The sequence below is a fragment of the Peromyscus californicus genome, unplaced genomic scaffold (assembly GCF_007827085.1).
Source record: "Peromyscus californicus insignis strain IS unplaced genomic scaffold, ASM782708v3 Scaffold_15__1_contigs__length_86483966, whole genome shotgun sequence".
In the NCBI taxonomy this organism is placed as follows: Eukaryota; Metazoa; Chordata; class Mammalia; order Rodentia; family Cricetidae; genus Peromyscus; species Peromyscus californicus.
The window spans coordinates 76,389,344-76,416,796 of NW_026294447.1; the positions used below are offsets into that span (position 1 = coordinate 76,389,344).

The 27,453-nt window shown below is 43.8% G+C and overlaps 1 protein-coding gene across 1 annotated transcript in view; it reads right to left on the reverse strand.

Moving 5' to 3' along the window:
* Arg2 (arginase 2) overlaps positions 1-23,509 on the reverse strand; it is a 26,174-nt gene extending 2,665 nt beyond the window's left edge. Inside the window, exons 1-7 of the mRNA XM_052739463.1 lie at positions 23,269-23,509; positions 22,206-22,278; positions 6,500-6,677; positions 4,147-4,306; positions 3,161-3,255; positions 2,920-3,024; positions 1,907-2,043 (exon numbers count right to left, since the gene is read on the reverse strand). Of these exons, the coding sequence (XP_052595423.1) occupies positions 1,907-2,043; positions 2,920-3,024; positions 3,161-3,255; positions 4,147-4,306; positions 6,500-6,677; positions 22,206-22,278; positions 23,269-23,403 (883 nt within the window). The 5' untranslated portion in view covers positions 23,404-23,509. The remainder of the gene's footprint in view (positions 1-1,906; positions 2,044-2,919; positions 3,025-3,160; positions 3,256-4,146; positions 4,307-6,499; positions 6,678-22,205; positions 22,279-23,268) is intronic.
* Between the last annotated feature and the right edge of the window lie 3,944 nt (positions 23,510-27,453).

Here is a 27,453-nt window from a genome sequence, read left to right on the forward strand (position 1 = left end):
TAGCATATCCTAAAGTATCCTAAAGAGGGTTTCAACCATCAAAAAGAAAAAAAAATGTATGTTGCCTATGTTTCCAGACTACTGCCATCCTGCAGATTAGTTTAAGCAAATTGTTGTCTTTGTTGACAATGTCACGTCAACAAAACAGAAGGGAAACAAGACACACCACTGCCACAACTGCCTGCTAAGTTTGTTAACCCCGCCTGAATGAAGCAACATGAAGTATTGAACTTCCAAGTTCTGTTAACTAAAAGATCATTGTCAATATTTATATTTGTGTATTAAGAGTAAGTGTCTTCCTTATTCTATCAAAGATTTGCTATTTATTTTATATATATGAGAGCTCTATCTGCATGTACGCCTTTATGCCAGAAGAGGGCATTAGATCCCACTATAGATGGTTGTGAGCCACCATGTGGTTGCTGAGAATTGAACTCAGGACCTCTAGAAAAGCAGCCAGTGCTCTTAACCGCTGAGCCATCTCTCCAGCCCGTCTTCCATATTCTAATAGACAGTTCTCACCTAAGGTTCTAGTAGACTCTAGGACCCAATCCCCATTTCTGTCCTAGCTAGTTAAGGGTTCCTTATAGGGCTGGTGAGGTGGATCAGCGGGTAAAGGCTTCTGCCACTAAGCTTCACAATCTGAGTTCTATTCCCAGGAGTGACATGGGGGAAGAGAGTTGACTACAAGTTGTCCCCCGACTTCATGTGTGTGCATAATTCCTAAAGGGTTCCTCGTCAGTTGTGAGGTGTGCACCTTTAATCCCAGCACTTGGGAAGCAGAGGCAGGCAGATGATGAGTTAAAGGCCAGCCTAGTCTATATAAGTGGGACCCTGCATAAAAACAAAGGATTCCTTATAGGCCTTGGCCTTTGAATCTTGGGGTTCTGGTTGCTTTTGTCTCCCAGTTTCATGAAAATATTAGCAAAGTGTATCATGTGGTAGTTACTCTTGATAATCTAGAATTCACACTAATTCTTTATCAGTCATTCTTATAAAGGTATCCTCCTCCTTATTAAAGTTACCAACAAGCTCCAGGAGAAGGCTTAGATTAAAAAGAAAAAAGATATTAACTTAAACTGCCTTCAAAATTGAGACTGGGGAGATAACTCTAGTCAGAGTGCTTGTACGAGCATGAGGACCTAAGCAGAATCCTCAGAGCCTGTGTTAAAAAAGCCAGGCATAATGTTGTGTGATTATAATTCTAGTTAGGGAGGCTGAGACAAGTGGATCTTGGAGTTCATTGGCTAGTCAACTTGCCTAGTCGGGGAGTTCCATGTAAGTAAGAGATCTAAGAAACAAGATGGGTGGCACCTGAGAAACAACACCAGAGGTTGACCATATTAAAAAAAAATTTTTTTTTTCAAGGGACCCTCTTAAAAGCTGGCCATGGTGGCTGGTGCATGCCTGTAATCTCAGCAGCTGGGAGGTGGAAGCAGGATATGTCATTCAGTCATTGCCTCTCAACTACATGAGTTTCAAGTCAGCCTTGACTACATGAGACCTGGTCTCCAAAAGAAGGCTGTGGCAGGCTTAACTCCAAATCCCAACTCCTAGTGCACAAACAAGCCCTTACGACGAGAGAAAATGAGCTACTTGGCTTTGTTTATCTTAATCTGCCTTTAGACAGCTTGGACACTGGGACTGCATGCTTGGCATTCTGTTCGTATATTAAATCTAAGTGTGAGTGACACAATTTCTTGTTCAGTGTTAGCACATTTTGGTACAGTCCAGATCTGAAGATGCCTCTAAATATCTATATCCTCTATTAACCTGACCATATGATTTGGGGCTATAAAAGTCTAACCAAAAACAAATTCAGTGACACAGAAAAGAGCACCTGCAGAAAGATTTTGGCATGTTCCATATATGTAGTTAACAGGCTGCAGAATTGAATACTACATACCTGTTTTATGTATTTCTTCAGTAATATACATTCCTTCTCTATAAGTTAATCCCCCTACAACAGGGGTTCCTGTGGCTGGTGCCAGTTTAGGATCAAATGCATCAATATCAAAACTCAGGTGGATTGGCTTCTGTCTTCTGGAAAGGAAAAGGACGAGAGAATACGACACTGGTTATGCTTGCTCCAAGCATTCTGTGGCTACAACTTGATTTTATTCTAGTCCTGGTGCTTTGCTAGTTCAGCGTATTTCTAGATTTTCTATTCCTGGAAATTACTCAGATTGGCACATTAACTTCTTACATTGTACTTTAAGATATTGCTGTTTATTTTGCATGCCTCAGAAAAACCCCAGTGCATATTTCTGGGTTACCTAGGGCAGAGAGCCTCTCACACTAGTAACTGCCGGTACAAGGAATTCTTCACTTCCATGATGGACTAATTAAGTTAGCTTCATTTAGGTTATAGTTGTTGCAGATGAACATAATCCAGTTTTCTGCTTGCAAATTTATCCTCCAATTCTAGCTTGAGTATAGATATCCCATGACTGAAACTAACATACAACATCCTCAGAGCAAATGACTAACTTCTTAGTGGCTTAGAGAGTGACCTAAGACGGCAGTTCTGACCTGGACCCCCCAGAAGGCTGAGAAAATTGTCCTAACTAGCATGCAGTTTTATGCTTAATACAGAACTCAGATGAAGTAATGAGACAGGGAAGACGTGAGACCACTGGAACAATGAATCTCCTCATCCTAAGATCGTAATAGAGGACAAACAATTCATGAGAAGGAGGATGGGTCAGCGACTTAAAGGAACCCCCCCCCCCCAAGTCCACAAGAATATGATTTGTTTGACAGTTTGCCTTCTGAACTATTGGAAAATATATGCACGTTTTGCTTTTATTTAAGAAGTGCATTTACTGTGTTCAAGATACGGGCTTAAGTGTGCTGCTCTTCCAGAGTCTGCCCATCTTCCCCCGGGACCTAGAAGTAGACATTTGCTGTTTTACTTACTTGCCAATCAGCAGATCAAATGTCTGTTCCATGACCTTCTGGATACCAAGTCGATCAATGTCTCTCATGGAGAAATACTGGATGTCATAATTCTTTAAAATAAAACTGGTGAGATAAAAGGAAAGACTCTGGTTTTAAAAGCAGTTTTAATAAACGTGTATTTAGGAACTCTCACCTTCATATGTACCTACAAGAAGTAGGCAGGACAGGCCCAAAGCTTAACTCCTCTACATCAACTTACTGTTCAGGAGGGTCCACATCTCTTAGGCCAATGTACACAATACTTGGGGAAGAGAGACAGGGTTTGACCCAGGAAAATCCTGGCAGTTGTGGTACCTGTGAAGAGAGGAAATTCTTACTCTCACTAAAATAACTTTGATCCTGAGAGCATGCCATTCCTTTCCTCTCCTGTCCACTGTATGTTTAAAATGACACAAAGCACACTTGAGCTAGAAGAGAAAACTGTCCAATGGAAATGTTTCAGAAGGGAAGCCGCAATTGCAGGTTTCTTGAGAACGTTAAAAAAAAAAATTATTCTGCTGGGTGGTGGTGGCACATACCTTTCATCCCAGCACTTGGGAGGCAGAGGCAGGCGGATCTCTGAGTTCGAGGCCAGTCTCGTCTACAGAGTGAGATCTAGGACAGCCAGGGCTACGCAGAGAAACCTTGTCTTGAAAACAAAAACAAAAAAGTCTTCTAAGGTGATCTGGTTTCTCATTAACCACCTACGTAGCAGGAATATGCTGGCTAGTCCTTCCCATCCCTTTGCTCATTACAGATTGGTTCTTTAACTTGTCCCAGCTTAGCTTGGCTTTTCACTGAGTGGAGGGATGTAGAGTCTTGTCTGCCTAGCATAGACTCCCTGTCTTTTGAAGAGCTCAGAAGAATTTTACCCAAAGGCAAGCACAGTGCCACGGAGCCTCCAGGTCAGTGTGTTTTAGTGTGGGAGCCTGACTTAGCCCCTGGCTAGGAAGTGTCCAGCACTACAGTTATCTACTACTACAAACTGAATTTCCTCAGCAGTTATGAGCCCCACTGAGAACAGAAACCTAGTTATCTTTGTAGCCCAAGCATCCAGCTGACTGTCTGGTCCTTAATAATGTGAATAACAAGTGAGGGAGTTGAGTTAGCCACATTCAGCCCACCCTTCATCCAAATCTCAATTAGATTCCCCAAGTCCCAGAATAATCTTGCAAGCCATTCCCTGTCTCATTTTGTCTCACTTACCTTGTCTTGTAGTTCTCTAACAAGAAAGGAAAGTGGCTGTCCATGGATATTTCCAGATACAGTGGTGAGGGGTGTATTAATGTCGGCATGAGCATCAACCCAGATGACACAGAGATCTGGGCGGTGCTGGGCGTGGCCGCTAATGGTACCTATTGCCAGGCTGCAAAGAACAAATATAATAATCTTCAAGGCCTTCTGCTTGGCAAACAGATAACCTCAGCCAACATTGCTTATACTCTGCCCCCAGGGCAAAGTCAGGGTCTGGCCTGAGGCTGGGTTCCAGGGAGACAAAAGTCCCTCAGTTGCACTTCCCAAAGATTAACTTTTAAGTGGATTAGACCGGAGAAAGATAAAGCTTTAAAGAATCAGTGCCCTAGTCCTAGGGGATCCAACACCCTCTTCTGGCCTCTGAGGGCACTCTACTCAAGTGGTGTATAGATATGCAGGCAGGCAGAAGACCGTACACATAAAATTAAAGGTTAGGGGAAAGAATGCTGATGATTGATTGGCTGTCCCTGCAGTGAGACACATGTCACTGCAGCTCCCAGGCCCCTGGTAATTTGTCCATTAGCCCTAACCCAGAAAAAGAGCTCAAATATTAACATTTGTCCAGTGGATGCAATTTAGTCGAGCAATGGGGTCTAGTCTAACAATTTGCAGTAAAGCTGCTTAATTCCTTTAATTCTAACTTCCAAAGAATCTGGGACACTGAAGGGGGTTTTATTGTTTGGTTGAGATGGGTCTTGCATGTTGCCTAGGCTGGTGTCCAAGGAATTCAGGCAGTCCTCCCACTTCAGCTTCCCAGGAAGCTGGGGCTACAGGTATGTGCCACTACATCCAACTTACATCAACTTTTTTTTTTTTTTCCAAGACAGGGGTTCTCTGTGTAGCTTTAGCTGTCCTGGAATTCCCTCTGTGACCAGACTGGCCTCAAACTCAGAGATCTACCTGCCTCTGCCTCCTGAGTACTGGGATTAAAGGCATGCACCACCACCACCCAGTCTACATTATTTTTTTTAAAGGTAAAAATTATGACACCGACTTGCAGGTGTAGCTAAGTAGCCCTGCATTTGCCTTAGTATGTGTGAAGCCCTGAGTTTAATTCCCAGCACAACACAATCAGCTGTAAAAGCTGGTTTGTAACACTTCTTAAAACCTGAAAAGTGGGGCTGTGAGACATTAAAGTTGCAAGGCAACCTCTGTTGAGCTCGTGGACACCACTGTATAAAAGTCATTCAAATTATACATTTATTCCTGCCTGCTAGAATTTAACAGACTCTAAAACTCTGGCAAGTTTTAACTTTGAACTGGAAATAGTTGAGTAACCTGGTTACTGTATATACAGCTATAGACAAAAAAAAAAACAAAAACAAAAAACCTAAAGGCTGTGGCTGTCACATTGATGAGGTCCCCAGTGAGACTTGACCTCAAGGGGGAAAAAAAAAAGGTTAAGCATTCAGAGGCAGGACTGAGGTAGGAAGCAAGAGAGCTGCCCTCTTCTCTGGTTGATTCCCCTGAATGCCCAGTCATCTCTAGAGCACCCAAGTCTGACCTGTTTTTTTCCCTGCCTGAATCTTTATTCCTAAAGAGGAATCTACTTGCTCTGCACCCGGAGCAAAGGTTTAACTTCTGGTAGTTATCTAGGAAGTTCTCTGAACACCTCAGGGAAAATTGCTAGGCTGAATCAAAAAGAGAAACAGTGGATTTGGATGCCTGCTCTGCTACTTCCTGGCGCTAGGCCTTGAGCAAGTTATCTAACTTGTTCAATAAATGAGATAAAGCCCTATCTCCCAGGTGACATTGTTCGGATAGTCTAACTGAAAGTACCAGTAAGTGTTCAATGCTAGTACCACAGAACCTCTTTCCACTTTCACTGCTTAGCTCATTCCACACTCCCTGGTGAACTGACTACACTAGCCCAGACCTCTCTCACCTCTGAACTACTTCTGTAGTATTCAGTACTTTACAGTTTTTCATGTTACATGTATTTAGTTTATCTAGTCCTAACAGATCCCAGTTGGAAAACACTATTCACTAAGAATGATTGAAAGGAGTGTGTCTTTATTAGAGAGAGAATATATTAGCATCCCAAGGAAGGATCACTAACAAATATAATAGCAGAAATGCTTATTAAAAAAATCAGTATGGATGGATCAAAACAGCTCCATGAAAGTCTTGAGACATGGATCAGAACAGCTCCATGAAAGTCTTGAGACAGTTTCTCAAGAAACTTGCTTTGTCTACCTCTACACTTGCATGCATAATCTTGTCTGTCGTGTATTTTTCTCCAAGTAAGGACACTGAGATAAAGAAGCCCATCACTAAGCCCAAAGCACCCTTGCTCCCGGCTTACCTGTGGTCGCCTCCTATGGTGACACAGCTGTAACCACCTGACACAGCTCTACTAACCACCTCAGACAGTTCCTGGTTGGCAAGGCCCACTGAGCGAGGATACACTACCAGATTATTGTACGGATCATCTTTGGGGACTTGAGTAAAACTCAAATCTCCGAAGTCTTTTAGGTGGCATCCTGAAACACATGGAAAATAACAAAATGAAAGGTTGATGCCATTCCAGCTTCTACTGGCCTGGGCTACAAGTAATCACTGGCAACAAAGTCAGGACATATCAGCCTCATTTTGTCAGAACAATTCCTGGTGTCATCTGACTGGCAAGGTTGGCTCAATCCTGTGAAGTAGACCCTCTTAGGAACACCATTTTCCAGAAGCTGCACGTTGGACAGTGAAATCCAGAGCCATTATTAACCTAAGAATCACCAGATAGGTAACAAGCAAATAGACCTCACATCTCAGAATTATAAAATGTAATTCAAATAAAAACCCATCAGGCTATAAGGAAAATTACGTACTGTTAATTTAAGACAAAAATACATGTGTAGAAATTCCCAAGGCCCTGGTTTGAGCCTCAGCGGGGCAAGAAAACAAATTCTCATTTTTTTTCCCCTAGAATAAAAGATCAGGAGCTGAGGCTGGAGAGATGGCATAGTGGTTAAGGGCACTTTCTGCTCTTCCAGAGGACCTGAGACAGCACTTAACCTCAGCTACCTATAACTACAGCTCCAGGAGATCCAGTTCCCTCTTAAGGCACCGGAGCACACACAGAGTATTGCCTAGCCTGTACAAAACCCTGTGCACATGGTGGCACTCCTCTTGGGAAGTGATAGCAGGAGGATCGGAAGTTATCACCTTGGTTACATAAACAAGGTCAAGGCCAGCCAAGGCTATAAGACTTGTCCCAAAATAATAATAGTAGAGGACATAAAGAGAAAAATATCTAACGTTTACTCATTACTTATAGGGGCTTGCATCCTGTTCGAATTGCTTAACATAAATTTTTATTTCAGACTTAAAATAATGAGGCAACTAAAATAATGCCTAGTGCATAGATGAGACATCAAAGAAGGAACTTGCCCAAGGTCACACACCTGCTAAGTGCCAAAATCAAAATCTATAGCTAAGAGACCCGGAAAGTGTTTTTGTTTGTTGTTGTTTATTTTTGTTTTGTTGAGACAGGATCTCATTAAATATCCCTGGGCCTGGAACTCACTATGTAAATCAGCCTGGCCCTAAACTCGCCGAGATCCACCTGCCTCTGCCTCTGGAGTGTTGGGGAAAGCCATTCATCTTAACATTTGCAGAAGCTGGTTAAAGATTTGGATTATGACCAGTACAGATTTATCAGGAATTTAAAGTAGACAGTTTAGGAGCTTTCCTCTTGAACTCAACTCATCCTAAAATAAAACTTGGAGAGAATGTAAAAATGAGAAGCATTAACTCAAAATATAAAATCATAAGGCCAAGAATGACCTGGGACATTAAGACCAACCTTACTCCTCAACAAAAATGAATATTGGAAGCAAAACAAAATTTTATCCTTTCTCAAAAGACATATCTTGGCTAAAATTTTTATGAACCTTTTAATCCCTGCATATTAAGAAATAATTATAAAAGGCCCCAAGGAGATCTAGTCAAGTAAAGAAAGGAGACACAGGCAAGTAGAAGAGCACTGCGACAACAGGCTGAAGACACTGAGAACTGTTCTCGTTTGCTTGCTGTTGTTGTGATAGACACCATGACCAAAATCAACCTGGGGAGGAAAGAGTCTATTTGACATACACATCTCAGTCCATCACTGAGGGACATCAGAGCAGGAACTCAACGCTGGAACCTGGAGACAGGAACTAAAGCAGAGACCATGAAGGGATGCTGCTTACTAGCTTGGTCTCCAAAGCTTGCTCATGTACAACCCAGGACCACCTGTCCAGAAGAGGCACCACTCACAGTGAGCTGGGTCCTTCCACACCCATCATCATTCAAGAAAATGTCCTACAGCTGGGCATGGTGGCACATGCCTTTATTCCCAGCACTCAGGATGCAGAGGCTGGTGGTTCTCTCTGAATTCCAAGCCAACCTGGTCTTCATAGGGCATTCCAGGCCAGCCAAGGTCACATAGAGATTCTGTCTCAAACGGAAAAGAAGAAAAGAAAAGAAAATGCCTCCATAGACTTATCTACAAACCAATCTAATGGAGACAATTCTTAATTGGCATTCCCCTTTCCTTGATGACTCTAGCTTGTGTCAAACTGACAAAATAACCAATAAGTTCAAGAATCAGCAGAAAAATGACCAAATAAAACAGTTGTTTGAAAAGGCTTATGGGCAGGGGGCTGCTGGAGAGATGACTCGGCAGTTAAGAGCACTTGCTGCTCATACAGAGGACCTGTGTTTAGTTCCCAGCACCCACATGGTGACTCATAACCACTTATAACTCCAGTTCAAGGGGATCTGACACCTTCCAGCTCCTGCACATATGTGGTGCACATACACACACTTGGGCATACACATAAATAAGTTGGGAGGAGGGCTGGGCAAGGTGGCTCATTATATGCACATATGTACACTTGGGCACACATGCATGTAAATAAAGTTGGAGGGGAGGGCTGGGCAAGGTGGCTCATAGAGTAAAGGCTCTTGTCCCCCAAGGCTGACAACCTAAGGCTGATCTCTGACTCTGAAGAGCTGTGGTGGATGGAGAGAACCAACTCCCAAAAGTTGTCCTCTGACCTCTACACATGTACCACAGCATGTATGTGCTCACATACATATACACAATAGATTAATGTAAAAAAAAAAAAGTTTGAGAATTCATAGACCAAAAAAAAAATATTTTTCACATTTGTGTGATTGGTGAGGTGGCTGGTCTTCCAGGAAAAAGGAGTTCTGTTCCCAGTGCCCACATTGGGCGGCTCACAGCCTCGTCTAACTCTAGTTCTGGGGCATCTGAATCCTCTTCCAGCTTCCCAGACACCTGAACACATATGGCACACAAACAGACATACAGACACTCTGAGGCTAGAGGAGGGTGTAAAATCCCCTAGAGCTGGGGTTACAAGAGGCTGTGAAGCCATTGTGGATGGTGGGAATTGAACTCTGGTCCTCTGGAATAGTTAGGTGCTCTTAACCACTAAGCCATCTCTCCAACTCAGCTGGACAGATCTTGAATGATTCCCATTCTAGAGCGTTTCTACCTCCTTGTTTGTCTCAGTGACTTCCTTAAACCTCATCAAGCATGAGGGTCTTAATGTGGTATAAGAAACCAGAACATACCTGGCATTTTGTAAAACTACAATATTCACTATAAAAGATGTGGTGACTGTTTTTGGTTGTTAACTTCTCCACATCTGGAATTAACTGAAATCCTAACAGCACACCTATGCGGGATTTTTTTTTCTTCTTAATGAAATCATTTGAAGTGGGAAGATCCACTTCTAATCCAAATCTTTGAGGTGGGAAGATCCACCTTTAATCTGGGCCGCATCTTCTGTTGGCAGCCCATATAAAGGACATGGAAGAAGGAAGCACTCTTCCTTTCTGCGTGCTTGCTCTCACACTCGCTAGCAAGTCCCCATTCCTTCACTGGCCTTAGCGCTTACTCCTTCAAAATTCTCGTGTATCCTGAAGAGCAGCTGAGACATCCAGATTCATGGACTGAACAACTACTGAATTTGTGGGCTTTCCTTTGGTAGACAGGCATTGTTGGACTAACTGGACTACAGCCTATAAGCCATTCTAATAAATCCCCTTTCTAAATACACACACACACACACACACACACACACACACACACAGTCATTCTATAAGTTCTGTTTCTCTAGAGAACCCTATTATAACAAAAGGTTATAATAATGTTAATATTAACTTTCAGAACTACTTGCCAAACCTTTAACTCATAGAAAAACAAGGACATTAAAGTTCCAGTGGATAAGATAAGTAATAGAACTTAAGGAACACTCAAGCCCAATCAAGGATACCAGGGTGTAAACTGATACAAGCCTGATGGAAAACAGTATTCTGGTCACAGGCGCTTAACAGAAAGGAACTGCGCAAGGTCTGAAAGGAACCTGGCGATCTTGCTGCAGTACTCCAGAGAAGACAGACTGCATTTCACTAGAGGATTTTGGTCATTAAATGTGCAGCCCTGGGGCTAGGCAACAACTCTGGGGTAGAGCAATTGCTTAGCATGCATGAGATCCTGGATTTGATCCCAGACACTAATCAATTGCTGGAGGTGGTTCAACAGATTCACTTACAGACTGAATGTGGACTCTAAGATTACCAACTCTGGAGGACTGGATAGATGCCTCAGTGATTAATAGCACTGACTGCCCTTCCAGAAGACCCAGCTTCAATTCCTAGCACCCACATGGCAGCTCACAACTGTCTATAACTCCAGTTCTAGAGGATCTGATGCCCTCTCCTGGTCTCTGCGGGCACCAGGCATGTAGGCGAAACACCCATAGATATAAAATAAAAAATAATTTTTTTCAGGCATGACTACCCACTCTATTTACCGATTCCTTCTTGCCAAACAGCCTGTTTGTGGCTCACTTTCCAGATGCCTTACCCACAAGGGCTTCTTGACAGTGCCTACTGGAAGGAATATTTCTCAGTCTAACTATGCCCAGCTGCATGCACTTTTGATCATTTACATGGTCAACATAAGTCTGGCCATGAAAACTTGATGAGCCATGCCTTGTGTTTCCCCAAAACTAAGAGGCAGACCCTTATGGGGCTTGTATCTTGAAAAGCTATGCCTAAGTGGGCCTACTCAATATGACTGCCTCCCTAACCTGGCTCTTTAATTTTCACGATATAAATACCACGTAAAAAGTAGAGACAATGAGTGCTGGAGTCGAGGAAGGGCCTTCCAGAAGTACAATTTGTACCAATGCTGTTTTGTGTGTATTTCTCCTCTTCCCCTATAGGCAATAAAAATTCTCTGTAAGAATGAATAAGTATCTAACAGTACAAGCTCCCATGTTACTCCCCAAACCTGACAACTGTATTCTTGCAGACCTTTATGCATAATACATAATTTTTTTAAACAAGATTATTAGGTGGAATAGGTTAAGTTGTTACAGCTAACTACTCAAAATATGGCTCAAATACAGCCATGTCTGTGTACTATCCAAGTAAACAGCAGACTTTCCTCTGTAGTGATTCAGGACCTGGCTTGTGGCTCTGTCATACCTAGGGTTTTGCTCTTTTGTGTCTAAGGATAGGTCTACCCAGGTTCAAGACAGCAGGAACAGAGAAAGGCATGAAGAAGCCCTTGCAAACCTCGGAGACCACACCACAACTGCAGTGCCTCCAGGAGATATTGGTCAGCAGAAGGGCCCAATTCTCCCCAACAACGCCTCACTGTACATCACAAGGCCAAGGCTTCAAAAGTTGAATCAACTGAGCAATGAAGTTCTGCCTCATCCACCATGTTCATCTGACCTCTCACCATCAGACTGCTACTTCTTCAAACACCCTGACAACCTTTAACACAGTCAGCAGGATGCAGGAAATGCTTCCCAGGACTTTGTCAAACCCCAAACCAGGAATTTTCACACTGCAGGAGTAAACAAACTTATTTCCCTGTGGCAAAAATGTGTTGATTGTAATGGTTCCTATTTTAACTAGTAAATGTGTGTTTGAGCCGGGCATGGAGGTGTTTGACTTCAATCCCAGCACTCTGAAGGCACAGGCAGGCAGAGCTCCAAGTTCCCGCTGTAGTTTGAGGCCAGCCTGGTCTATGTTACAATTCCAGGACAGTTGGGGCTACATGGTCAGACCCTACATTAAAAAAGAAAAAATGTATGAGCCTGATAATAGACTTAAGATTCATGGTCTGAACCGATACCCAAATATGCTGGGGCAAGAGTCCCAGTCCTCTGTCACCAGACTTCATAGAAGAGTGGGGATCTCAAAGGGCAGTGAGTTTCTAAGCCCTTCCTGCCGGTTGTGTTAAAATGGTAACAAATAACAAGGAAGGGCAGGACATACTAGGGGTTACATGAGGCATCTTTGTGGTTTTTCTCTCCATCCTTCCTCTTGTGTTTTCTTTGAAACCAATGTTGTAACCTAAGACTTCCCAAAATTTGTTTATCATATGTCTGCATCATTTTTGTTAAATGGTTGTGAGTGAGAAGACCCAACACACAGAGAGAGACACACAATAAATAAAGGTAAATACACTTGCTATTCGAGTTACTGACTTGAGTTTCATTTTTTTAAAAAAATCATTACATGGGGCCTAGAGAGATGGCTTGGGGCTTAAAAGGCACTTGCTGCTCTTGTAAAGGACCTATGTATGATTTCCAACACCCACAGGGCAGCTCACAACTGTCTATAACTCCAGTTCCAGGGGATCCAATGCCCTCTTCTGACTTCCTCAGGCACCAAGCAGATATATAATGTACATCCATACATGCAATCAAAACATTCATACATAAAATTGATTTAAAAATTTTTTCTAATTCATTACATGAATTTGGGCTTCGATTTTGGGCTCTGATATAACTCTAAACATAATTCTTCTACTTGATGTTACATATTTATGTGAAGCAGCATTCTTAAAGTTGGTGATCCTAGAATAAAAATAAAAATAAAAATATCGAATCGACTTTGAAAAACATTGACAATAACTATGTCCTGCAAAATCAAATATTCAGCCAAGACTGATTTTTTTTTAATACAGAGTCCTACATTTGTACCCAGATTTACCCGGAACTATGTCCCTTGACAGCCTCAAACTGTTAATGATCCCCTTGCCTTGGCCTCTCAAGCACTAGGGTTATTTACAGGCATGAGCCAGCATGCCTGGTTCAAGATTTAATTCTACATGTAAAACTAGACACATCCATCTCATTAGTGTATGGATTTGCTGTTGTCTTTAATAAATGTTAAAATAAGTATACTAAGGGGTTGTTTTAAAACAAATTTATGATTATCAGAAAATGCTTGATTTGTAGACCTATATATCTAGAATTGCATAGAAATTTCTCAGGTGAAAAGGAGAGACAAGCAGAAGTTTAAGCCCTAATATAGAGCTTAATGGCATGGCTGAGGGTCAAAATCTGGCCTTCCGTCCGCAGAAGATGTTCCTAGAAACTGGACGTGCCCACATAACCAGTGCCAGCCAACAAGTATGTGGAAAGAAACGCCCTGCCACGGCTTCTTAGAACGGGAAACATCCCCTTGTGCCTCCTTTGTTCGCTCATTTATCCTGCTTCCAGAAACCAGCACACAACCATTAAGTAGAGGTCTTGCCAATAGCACAAATAAGAATCCAGGTCTGAGGACAGAGCCACCAAACCAGTTCCAGACCTCCCTCCAGATTGTTTACTTGGAAGTAAAAAAAAAATTTTTTTTTGGTTTCCAGCTGCTGACATCTCAGGATCTTGTGTAACCTTAGCTACCCAACACAGGGCCTGGATGCAGACTTAGAAGAGGGAAAACTGGCTGTGGTTATTACAACTAATTTGGGAGATGACAAGGAGAAGTTAGAGTTTGTATCTGAGCTGGTAAGGGCTTGAGATTATAGATAAGGAACCGTCACAAGGAATGCGAGCATGTGAGCATGAATACAGTAGGCTCTTCAGAGGAAGTTGGTGTTGAAGACCATGTGTCTTTTTTTATTTTCCGACCAAACCGGCTTCTGCCTCAGCCTCCAGGGTACTGACTGGGTTTATGGGTATGCACTACTGGGCCTGCTAGATTGTACAAGTGGTCCTCTGACTTTTACAAGCAAACTGTGTACAAACACAATTAAAAATGTGGGGTTTTTTTGTTTGTTTGTTTGTTTGTTTTCGAGACAGGGTTTGTCTGTGTAGTTTTGGTGCCTGTCCTAGGTCTCGCTCTGTAGCCCAGGCTGGCCTCGAACTCACAGAGATCCGCCTGGCTCCGCCTTCCGAGTGCTGGGATTAAAGGTGTGCGCGACCACTGCCCGGCTTAAGAATGTTTTTTTAAAGGGCTGGAAAAGACAACTTAGTAAAGAGTACTTGTTGCTCTTTTAGAGACTCCAAGTTGGATTCCCAGCACCATCTGTAACTCCAGCTCCAGGGGATCAAATGCCCTCTTCTGGCCTCCAAGGGTACCAGACACCCATGTGGTGCATACATACATGCAGGCAAAACACAAAATAATAAATGAACAAACTTTTTTTTTAAGAATGGAAAAAAAAAAGAAATAGATCACTAATACTAACATTCGAGGTATGACAGAGTAGGGAAGCCTAGAAAGATGGTATTCCTCAGCTCCTAGTTCCTTAGGACAGATGGCCCTTCCCACAGGGGTAGTGGGACTCAGAAAGGTCCAAAGCAGTGCAGTATTTTGGTCTCGTTCTAAATTCTTGCTATGGTTTTGAATGTTGCCCTTCAAAAATTAGGTGTTGAGAACTTAATCCTAATGCACCAATTCCCGTGCTGGGAAACAGGGCTTAATGGGAAACATGTATATATCGATCATGAGGTCTTCCTCATACCCAGTGTAAAGAGAGTGGGAGGCTGTAAGTTGATTCTGGTTCTCTTTTGCCATGCTTTCTGCCATGTCAGGATACAGTAAACTTAGGCCTCACCAGATAGTGTAGTCTCTCAGTCATGGACTCCTCAGCCTCCACCCCTAGAGCCAATACATTTCTATTCATTATAAGTCATCTAGTGCTGGAGAGATGGCTTAGTGGTTATAAGCAGTGGCTGCTCTTCTAGAGGACCAGAATTCGAATCCCAGCATCTACCTAGCAGCTCATTATAAGTCATCCAATCTCGGGCACCCTGTTAAAGTAATATAAAATGGACTAACACAGTCAAAGTAAAATACAAAGCCAAGTCTCTGGCACTGGATCTTCCAAAGACCAAATGATGTTAGGGACAAAGCAGAACCCAAAACTTTGAAGACATTAACTTCAACAACTTAGCTTCCAAGCCCACATCCAGGCCTACACTACATTATGCTGGATTCCTTTTTTGACAGCTGCTCTGCTTTGATTTCCTTCTCCCTGCATAGGCAGATTGTCTTTTTTTTTTTTTTTTTTTTTTTTTTTTTTGGTTTTTCGAGACAGGGTTTCTGTGTAGCTTTGCGCCTTTCCTGGAACTCACTTGGTAGCCCAGGCTGGCCTCGAACTCACAGAGATCCGCCTGGCTCTGCCTCCCAAGTGCTGGGATTAAAGGCGTGCACCACCACCGCCCGGCCAGATTGTCTTTTTTAAACAAAAAGTAACTACATACTGCTCTACACCCTCCAGTGATAGCAAATTCTAAGGTCTCCTATTTGCTACTGATGCAACCTTGCAACCAATTTTTGTCCCAAAGATATCCCAGTGTTATTCAAACAGCATCCCAAAGACGTTAATTTCATCTTTTTTTAATATAGAATTTTTTTCTTCCCCTCCCCCAAAACTAGAAATTGTACATTGATAGCCTAAGATCTAGATCTGTCAACAGACATGATTTGTAAAGTCTATGCAAAAAAATTTGTAAAGCAAACACCATGTAAGAAAACATGCAGGTCACAAATCCCATACCTCCTTTCCAGTCACAGAAGTCTATAGTTTGATAGAGATATAATTTATATTCCATGAGATTCATTCTTAGAATTTACAATTCAGTGGTTTTTAATATATTCATCAAGTTGTGAAAATAGCAATACTATCTAATTCTAGGATGCCTTCAGTTCCCTTCCTCCCCAAAACCTAAACACATTTGTCAGTGATTCCTTATTTCCTCAGTCCTGTTTCCTCCAAAGAGCTGCCCTCTCTAGACATTTCACAATTAAGGAGCCAATAAGTGGCCTTTTACATCTGCCTTCTTTCAAAGCATAATGTGTGGGGACTCACAGAGGCTCCCTTGTAAGGCCTTACTCAAGGTCAGAAAGTCTGAGCTTGATTTGCCCAGCAGGGCTGCATAATGGGATGATTTGGCCAAGGGCGCGGTTACCAGGTGTTTTGAAGGGCTACACTTGTTGTTACTTTATACCTCGACCTTGGAAGGGGGAAGTCTTTTGCCCATCATAATTAAACTTGAGGCAGCTGGGTACTGACTCAGGGCCCTCCCAAAGCTATCCTGTGTCTCTCTCTGTCTTTCTTATTGTCTCTGTCTATATGTCTACTTTCTCATTCCTCTCTCTTCCCAGATACCCTTGGACAGGTCAGAACTGGCCTCCTACAATGATCTCTTCAAGGCTCACAGTTTTGATTTTGATGAAATCCAGTGGATCTATTTTTATTTCTGTCATATCTGATTTTGGTGACTGGCTAAGATAGCTAAGAAACTACAGTCTGACCCAAATTCACAAAAATTCACACTTACAGTTTCCTCTACAGTTTCATAACTTCACATTAAATTTAGAACTTTGGTACATGCCAACTTTTAAAAGTTATTTAAAGACTTGTTTATTTTTATGTTATATGCATGTGTGAGTGCCAGCATGCATGCATGTGTGTATGTATGTATGTGTGTATGTATATGGACTATTGCATGCCTGGTGCCCTTGGATGTCATAAGAGTGCATTTCATCTCCTGGAATTGGAACTACAATATGAAGACACATATGGATGTTAGGAACTAAACCCCAGTCCTCTGTAAGAACAGTCAGCACTCTTAACCACTGAGTCATCTCTCTAGCCAGAGCTAATTAGGAATTTTGATAAATACTATGGAGGGGGAGTCCTTTTTAAAAATTTATCCAGGGTGTCCAGTTGTCCTGACACCATTTATAAAAGATTCTTTTCCCTATTGACTTGTGTCAGTCAAGTAAAAACCTTATAGAGCATTCTAAGAAGCTACTGGAATCGTCAAATAATGACAATTTCCTGGGAACTGTCATTGATGAGGCTAAAACCCCGAAGTAGAAGGTCAACCCCTCTGAACACAGCAATCTTGGTTAGGGCTCGGGAATGGGTTCTGTTCCATTAATATTCTAGATCTGCCTCAGGGTCTTTGTACATGTTGTTCTCTCTGCCTGAAATAGTGTTATTCCAAATTTGCTTAGACTCCTTTCCTTCCTGCCCGGGTCTGCTCACATCCTTTTTTTCAGTCAAGTCTCCTATCTAAGGTACAGTACGTACCCTTTGCTTTTCCCATCTCTGGCTTCTGCTTACTCTGTTAAGTGCTCATGACCACTGACATACTTCCCTCAGTTTTCCATTTCCATTTCCAATCACACCTCATTAGCACATTGTTAACAGGAATTTGTTTTGTTCACTAGCGTTAAGTCTAGCATCTGGGATTTAGCAGCCCTCTGATGCAAATACAAGCTATTACAACTTTGCACATACACATCAGTAAATGAATACACTCATCATATTTTTGTTTTTGCTTTGAGACAGGCTCTTGATAGCTAGCCTTCTAACTCACTACCTAGACCAGAATGGCCTCAAACTCAGAGATCCACCCACTTCTGAGTTAAAAGACGTGTGCCCCCATGCCCAGCTTATTATAGTCTTAGTGCCTAAAAGCTGCTGTTAAGAAAAATAAACTTAGCTGGACACAGTGCCACATGCCTGTAATTCCTAACTCAGGAGGCTAAGGCAGGAGGATTGTGAGCTTGAGGCCAGCTGGGATACATAATGATAGCTACTGTCAGAAAGAATGGGCAGGAGGGAGGAAAGAAGACACAGAGCAAAAAAGAAACTTCAAGATGTGGAAATTTTTCAAAACAGATTTGAAGCATACTTTATATTAATTCACATTTTTAAGTTCAATTTGTTTTGATGGTTATATAGTCCTATAACCACCACCACACTAAAAACAGAATGGGGAAAAAGTTCCAGTCACAAAAGGTGGATTATTATTGAGAACTTGATATCTGTAAGCAAATCAAGACTTTAGACTGCTGCTTCCAGAAGTCATATTAAGGAATGTGACAGTTCAGAAATCAAAGCACCTACCAGAGCAGGAAGTTGCTGAAATACAAAAGAATTAAGATAGAGTCCAAGATTAAAGGCCACAGAAACCAAACTAGAACACTGGATTAACTCACAAAAAGATTGTGTAAGGAGGTGGGGGCAGAAGACCAAAAATTTGCAATCAAGGTCTTCATAGTAATCCGTCTCTCACCGGCACTTATGAACTAGTTTGCTGGTTAGGAGGTTTTAAGATGCAAACAACAGAAACCTGCCTAAGCAGGAAAACAGCATATGAATCTGAGACTTTCCCGGAAATCATTACAAAGAATCATTAAGAATTTAAATCTAAAGCCAGGCACGGTGACACCGACCTCTAACCCTAGGGAGGTAAAGGCAGAAGGGTTGCTCCAAGTTTGAGGTCACCCCGGAGTTCCAGGCCACCCAGGGTTATATAGTAAGACACCAACTTCACAAACAAACAAAACCCATCTACTGACACCCACAATACAAAATGTTCCAGTGAAGGTATTGTCACAGTCCCTTCTGGAATTTCAAATCAAAATTTGCTATGCATGCTTTCCTTGGTGGAACCTAGGTCAATCGGCCACAGCTTTAGCAGCGATGAAAACAAGGTGGAATGTGCCAGCTGGAGAACCTGAGAGAGAAAGAGGCACTGCTCTGTCAAGGCTCAGAGGCGTCCGTCTGTCCGTCCGTCCGTCCGTCTGCTCCAGGGTCTACTTAAGCTCTGACCACCGTGGAAATCTACTTCATGTCATTACAAGCAGAGTGAATGTCCTGTGCTTAGAGGCAGCAGCAAGCCTCAGTGAACACTTCTAGGTCTCACGTTGTCATGATGGTAATGTGACACAGCCATGACAGCGAAGAGGCCACAAGTTACTGAGGCTGCTGTATAAAAACCTGACAGTGTTCGCCGGCCACAGGTTGCTGGGATTCAAGAAGCTGCCTGGGAATGTTCTGCTTCCTCATCACAAAGCTCACCTTAATTTTCCTAAGACATTTCTTCTTGAATCCACTTCCCACCCCCCCCACCCCCATAGCAGACGAGGAATCTGTTTTGGTGATGCAAGAACAGTCGACAGAGAGTCTGAGGTAGTCGTTGAACATTAGAGATGTTAAAGTATGAGAAGAGGTATCTGTGAAGTTAGCATCTGTGTGTGTTTCCAGTGGTTAGGAGACCGTCAGGAGGCACACGCTGAGCTGCACGACCGTGATGGCTCAGCCCGGCTCTCTCCCACTAATCTACTGAAATTTTCATGCTCACATCCAGGGATCCGCTATCCTTTATTTTGCTGGACTTCTTACCACACACACAGCTGCTTGTTTTGTTCCCAAAACATCCTTCTCTTTAGGTCAACACCTCACTCTCTTCCTTGATTGGTCCTTCTGGGTCCCTTCCTGGGAGACCCTCTTATCCAAAAACACACAAATGATGTGTCTCTGGCATTTGTTCATTATGACAGACTCAGATAGCCAATCACATTTTATGTATGATTTTTTTTCTTTTTTACGTGTGTGTGTATGTGTGTGTGTGTGTGTGTGTGTGTGTGTGTGTGTGTGTGTGTGCATGTGATACAGGCCAGGGGTCTTGACTGGGTTCATTTTCTGCCAGTTAAAGAATTAAGAGGCAGGGAAATCTGAGCACAACAGGTTACAGCAGAGCAATCTCAAACACAACAAACAGGGACAGACCGAATCAGTGACTGAAGAAAGGTGTTTATTGGGGGTGAGGAGACATACACATGTAGCAGACACACTGAGGAAAAAAAAAGACCCTTACAAAGTCAGAAAAATTCAGTATCTTCTTGAGGGCTGGGGGTTTTAAGTCTCTGAAGAACTGGTCGGTTTGTAGAAAGAGGATGGTTAATTGGCACACAACTGCTGTATAGCATGTCCTGGATCTGGCTTTGAACTTGCTGAGCCAGTCCATCAGCAGGAGGCCTGCTGGTGGGGGAAAAAAAGCCTACAAGGCCTTTGTTTTAAGCTGCCAGGCTTTTGATTCAAGTCGGGGGGGGGGGGGGGGGGGGGGGGTGAGGAAAAAGTCTTGGAAATTCTCCATGGCTCCCTGTCAGTCTACCTACCACAGAGGCTTGTGCATGCCTGGGGCCCATGGAGATCAGAAGAGGGGCATCAGATCCCCTGCAATCACAGATAGCTGCGAACAGCCATGTGGATGCTGGGAACCAAACCTGGGTCCTCTCCAAAAGCAGCAAGTGCTCTTAATTCCTGAGACATCTCAATCCCCCTCCATTCTCACAGCTCTGCCCCAACTCTGACCCTCCTTTAGGAAACCAGGCTTGCTTCTCCATCTTGGTTCTAGTGCCTCATTTTCCTTTTTAAAAACCCATCAAGTTCCAAACCAAGTTTATTTCATCTTCAAATCTGCTTTTCTGCCAGGCGTGGCAGCACACAACATCTTTAATCCCAGCACTCTGGAGGGAGAGGCAGGTGTATCTCTTCAAGTTCAATGCCAGCCTGGTTTACATAAGTTCTAGGACAGCCAGGGATACATAGAGAGACCATGTCTCGAACAACAACAAATTCTGGGTTTTTTTTGTTTGTTTGTTTTTGCTATCTTTTATTTTCTGTCTAACACAATCACCCATAATCTAGTTACTCAAGTCCATTCAAAGACATCACAAGTCTCTATCTGGTCAAAGGCCTTCCTTCTCTCCTTTAAAATTTGACCCATGCTAATTTGAAAGTGCTCAAGTGACTACAGTTATTTCGATACTCAAACTAGAATGGGTTCTCAGTCATGCAGCTGCCTTTGAGTCCTTGTGTTCCTGTGAGTAACCCCTCACCCATCCTCCCATAACTCCTCCCAATACATTCACTGGCTCACCAACGTGACTTCGGTGTCATCTTCACTTCCATCAGTCTTCTGTTCCCTATCATGGTCCCACAGAAAAGGGACGAGTTAGGTGATTTCATTATTCCTGATTTTGGAAGATGAGCGGCCCCTGGAATGGCCTCACAAATCAGCAACTGTTTCATAGTAAGAGTGGACAAAGATTCTGTAGTTCACCCAGATTCTGCATTCCCATTGCCAGAGCTCTCTATTCACTGAAAATAAATTTCGTATTCACAATACCGGAAAAAGACTTGTGAATGGTCCTAGTGACAATAGAGGACAAGCTAGAGATATTTGGGTTAGAGACCATACAGGTACTGAAATTTGGTACCTTGGTACTAATAGTTCTCCATTACTGTAGACATCTTGGGTTAGATTTACTCCTGGTCCTAAAAACCTAAATACCACCTCAATTACAAGACAGAAACGTGCAAATGAGACTACAAGGTGCCCTGTGAAAATGCACAGCTCCATCAAGCCCCTGCCTGAGATCCGGGGAGTCAGAACTCTCCCATGGGGGAGTTTAGGAGCTGCTGTTAACAAGTCACCCAAGTGATCTCATAATTAGGTAGTTTTGAAAAAAAAAACTCATCTATGTCCCGATGACAATAATACAAACCTGTTAATCCCAGAGAGGGAACGGTTTGGAGCGAGGCAACATGTGAGACTGGTAGCTCAGAAGCGTCCGAAGACGGAGTTAGGAAAGCTACCATGATAGCTAGCCATGATAGCGTAGTCTCTGATGGCTGGACCCGGCTGATGGCTGGACCCGGCACTCCTTTGTTCCGCACCCCCCCCCCCCACTTTACACTGTTTGCAACAAGACTTCCCTGAAGACTCCCTGATGTCTCTATCTGCAGAAGGAATCTGAAGGATACCAGATGGCGCAAAAACACTTCCAGGTGCGAAGCTGATACCACAGAGCCAGGATAGAGGAGACAGAATTCTAAACAGGTCTCGTTTCCATTCCTGAACATTGGAAATCCAACCACTTACCCAATACGGAGAGCCTTTTCAGCAAGCCCGCTTCTCTAATGGCAGCTGGACCATATTCCACTCCTTTCTTTTTCTGTGAATAATACAAATTCCACAGATATAAGGAAAGGTTGAGGAAGGGCCAGGAAAACTTGGACACAGTGATGCTACACTGAATTCCTAACAGCTTCCTCTGCAAACCAGCCACAGCATCCAAACTTCCACCGCGGGGGGGAGGGGGGGGGGTCATTTCATTAAATGCTTAATGGATGGAGGAGGCAAAATTCCATTATTGAAAGCAAATCAACCTTCTGAGTCTCTCACTGAGAGCCGGGCCAGAGGAGTCCCAGATTGGGAAGGGGCTGAGTGAGGCTATGATCCGGTGGCTGGGATGGCAGGCTGGGCTTTCCCATCAGTGAGCGCGCCCTCCCCGACAGCAGGTTTCTTTCTTTGAAGACAGAACAAAGCACCTCGGGTCCTCCCGCAGCTGGCGAGGCCAGCATTGATTTCTTTCCAGGTTAATGCTCTTTAGGCAAGAATAGATCCTGAAGCCTTCCTTAATACCCCGGTCGCAGTCTCTAACCTCTCCAACAATTTTCCAACGACCCCGGTTTTGCCTTCTCCAGATCCTCCATGGAGTCCTCTCCTCTCCCTTTTTCTCCCCTTCACCACCCCAAGCTGGAAATACCGATCTCTCCACCGTCCTGGGGAGGCCGCAGGAGCCTGCCCTCTCCATGCCCACTGCCCTCTCGATGCCCACTGCCCTCTCGATGCCCACTGCCCTCTCGATGCCCACTGCCCTCTCGATGCCCACTGCCCTCTCGATGCCCACTGCCCTCTCGATGCCCACTGCCCTCTCGATGCCCACTGCCCCCTCGATGCCCACTGCTCTCCTTCACCCCTCGCCTTCCATCCGTCCCTCATCTGCATCTGGGTCGGGGGGAAAAAAATCCCAAGTGCGCTCCGGTGCCAGCCGCGGGAACCCACGAGCTTCCCCCGTGGCGTTTCTCTTCATTCCCACCTCCCGGCCCCACGCCACTCTCTCGGGGCTCCCTGTCCCGCCAGCTCGGGTCCCAGCTCTCACCTGTCCCTGAGAGAAAGGGGCTCCGACTACAGCCACAGAGTGGACAGATCTCGTCAGGACGCAATGGACTTGCGCGCGGAGGAGACTCGAGGCGCTGCTCCTCAGGAACATGATTGGCAGGGAGGGGATCACCATAGGAGAAGTGACTCAGTGCGACTCAAAATCTCGAGTGAGCTCCGCCGCCCCCAGCTCCACTGCCTTACTACGCGAGCGCCCCGCCCTGTGATGTCAGCATCGCTTGGACACGCCCCCAACCAGCCCCCGGCGCACCTTCTCCGAGGACCACTTCTCTCCAGAGCTTGGGACACGCCCGCTGTTGAGTCACCAAAGAGGGCGTGTCCTCTCTCCCTGGACGCGCCCCCAATGCCTAAGCCTCGAGGACCGGATCCAAATAGGCCTTGGTTGGGGTGGCAGGTGTGTGGTTTCCCGGGAAGCGCAGGTGAGGTCCTCGCCAGTTTGGAGACCTCAGTGGAACACGCGCCTCGACACATGCTCTCCAGGTTTTCTTCACACATATGTACCTGCCGCAGGCGCTATCTCGACTGAAGACTTGGTGCTGGCCATGGTCTGGCTGCCAGGCGTCATCTGCCAGTCCACACCAAGCCAGCTTCCATCTACTGCTTTCCATCTCCAGCTTTTAAGCATCTCCAAAGCTTAAAAATCTAGAAACATTTACACCATCTTTGAAGAGTCAAAACTCAGAGCAGAATCCACTGGGTCCGGCTTCTTAGTAAAGACTGATCTACCTTGGGTATTCCTGATGGGGAAGTTAGGATTTACCAAGCAATTATTTCTAGGTGTTTTTAATTCTTTTTTTTTTAAACAGTTGTTTCTTTTTCAGATGTATGAGTGTTTTGCCTGTCTGTGTGTTCCTGCACCACGTGCGTACATGTGCCCAGGGAAGTCAGAAGTGGATATTGGATTTGCTGGAACTGGAATTACAGATCGTTGTGAGCCACCCTGTGGGTGCTGGGAATCGAACCCAAGTCCTTTGAAAAAGTAACAAGTGCTCTTACCTGCTGATCCGCCTCTCCAGCCCCTGTTTTCAATTCTTTACATGAATAATGAGAAGACTGGTTATTAAAGGTCAATTATATCAACACACTTGGACCATTCTAAACTAAAAGGAGGCTAAAACAAACCCCAAAAATACCGAATAACTACTCATGGCTTTAGTAGTAAAACGTGTTTATTGGGTTTGGCAGTTAAGAGCACACACTGCTCTTGCAGAGGACCTGAGTTTTGTAGAGTTTTGTCCCCAGCCTGTAATTCTAGCTTCTGGGGAATCAGGTGCTTCCTGCCTCCATAGTCACTGCAAGGGAGGGGAGATAAAAAGATTTGAATTCTTTGATGTAAGCACAAGTTTGCAGTGTTTGATAGAATAGACATATTTAATGTTTCATACAGCGACAAGGACTAGGAACACCACACTCTTAACAGTAACACTATAGCAAGCAAAAATCTAGACCTTATTCTTTCCCAAATCCATTTTTCCTAAAGATGTCTGAAATTTATTTCACCTGATGCCAATTTACATGCTTCTTTCTAAAGTTGTTCAGAAGTCTCCATAGCAACACTAACTCCAAGGCGCTTGGTATAAAGTGTCTTAGGGGATAGGTGGTATATGTGTCTCCCCCTGCTGGCTAAATAAGGACGTCTTGTGCTGAAAGCAAAATCAGCCCAATATTACGCGAACCTGGCAAGGCTGTGGTTAAGCGGCTTTGGTTCTTGTTTTAAGATTTATTATGTATACAGTGTTCTGTCTGCATGCATGCCTGCACACCAGAAGAGGGCTTCAGATCTCATTATAGACGGTTGTGAGTTGCCGTGTGCGGTTGCTGGGAATTGACTCAGGACCTCTGGAAGAACAGTCATTAGTCAGTTAACAGTTCTTAAGTTCTGAGCCATCTCTCCAGCCCCCAGCGGCTTTGGGTTTTTATTGCTGTGATAGAACACTATGACCAAAGCAACTTGGGGAGAAAAGGGTTTATCTCAGCTTATAACTCTCAGGTCACACTCCGTCACTGAGGGGAGTCAGGGCTGGAAGTTAAATGAGGCAGGAACCGAAGCAGAGGCCACTGAGGAGTGGTATTTACAGGCTTACTCAGCCTGCTTTCTTATACAGTTCAGGGCCACCCACCCATGGGTGGCACCGCCTACAGTGGTCTTCGTTAGGTAACAAACCTAGCACAATTCTCAATATCTGTGGCTCCTCCCAGCACTTCGCCTCGCCTCCTACTCTAAACCTCTCAGCCCAGGGCCTGGACTTCTCTTCTCCCAGCCTTGGACTCCTATATAATCTCAGCCATTTGGGCCATGCTGGTCTCTAGGTCTCTTGGCCGCTTGTCCTACACCCCCACCCCACACTCCCAACCCCACCTCTCTCTCCTGTCACGGCCCCATTCAGTCTGGACCCTTCCAGATGTTTCTGGTTGTTTTTTTTTTTTTTTCATTCAGACTTGGCCTCCCTCATCAATCACTAATAAAGAAAATGTCCCTATAGACATGCCCATTGGACAATCTGATGGGAGCATTTTTTCAATAGTTCCCTCTTTCCAACTGACCCTAGCTGGTGTCAAGTTGACAAAAGACTAGCTACCACACCACATCAGAGCATCTTAAGCTTTTTTTTTCAGTTCACAACCCTTTATTTCCAAAGAATTTTGTTGTTGTTTTGAGACAGGGTCTCAATATTTAGCCCTGGCTGGCCTGGAACTCACTTTGTAGACCAGGCTATACTTGAACTCACAGAAACATACCAGCCTCTGCCTCTCGAGTGCTGGAATTAAAGATGTGTGATACCACCCTGGCCTGAGAATTCTTTTATGTAACCCCAGCTATATAAAATAAACATAAAGTTCTAGGAGATCTGATGTCTATTCTGGCCTCCACCTGCACACACACACACACACACACACACACACACACACACACACACACACACACTAAAAATAAAATCATTTTAAAAGGTAAGTATACAAATCAAGTGTTTACTGATGACAAATCACAGATTTATGTTAAAAATAGTTATTTGGCATACACATAATTTTACCATTTATTAAAAATGAAAGCAGATTTGCATATTAATTAGATGGATGTGGTTGTTTAATTTTACATAAAGAAGTAAATCTTGGCTGCATATTTGATACAGTATAGAACATTGTGCTGGTTAATTTTTGTCAGCTTGACACAAGCTAGAGTCATCTGGGAAGAAAGAACTTCAATTGAGGAATTGCTTCTATCAGACCAGCCTGTGGGCATGCCTGTAGGGCATTTTCTTGATTAAGGATTGATGGGGGAGGGCCCAGCCCACTGTGGGTGGTGCCACTCCTAGGCAGGTGGTCCTGAGTTGTATAAGAAAGCAACTGAGGGACTGGGGAGAAAACTTAGTGATTAAGAGTACTTGCAGAGTACCTGAGCTTAATTCCTAGCACTCATATAGTGCTATGAGCCGCAGGAGTGTAGTAAGAATTCAGCTCAATATGGTAAAGCTATACCTGGAAGAATCAAGGAATTCTTCCAGAGGAAAAGCCAGATCTCAAGGAGTATTTAGTGTTATTTGGTTTTTAATATATCAACTGTTATCCCAGCACTCGGGAGGCAGAGCCAGGCGGATCTCTGTGAGTTCGAGGCCAGCCTGGGCTACCAAGTAAGTTCCAGGAAAGGCGCAAAGCTACACAGAGAAACCCTGTCTCGAAAAACCAAAACAAAAAAAAAACAAAAAAAAACAAAAAAAAATATATCAACTGTTTCCTGCTATGAATTTCATGTGCACCCTCATAGCTTCCCCAAGAACTTCTAAGGTATTCGGATACAGTCACAAAGGCAAGGGTTCCTGTCTCCGGGCTTTCTGCTTTTCTTTTTTAGCATTAAAACCAGACATCTCCTTTAGCTACATCCAAGGACAAATGACAGACAGAAATAGCACTCTAGACCACCATCTGCCGGTCTCTTGAATTAAGGTAAATTCCATATGGAGACACTGCCTAGGTCAGGTGGACCTTAGGTACATAGCTTTGTTTCTTGTGCAAATTAAGCCCAGACCCTCCTTTTTATACAGCCTTAGTGGTATTTATACTAACGTTATAGACTCCTAACATTTTACCTAACCACTTTCAGGAATGTAGTTTGAGCACATAATTTCCCTTTTTATGATATATTAACTGATTTTAGCTCTTAGTTGAC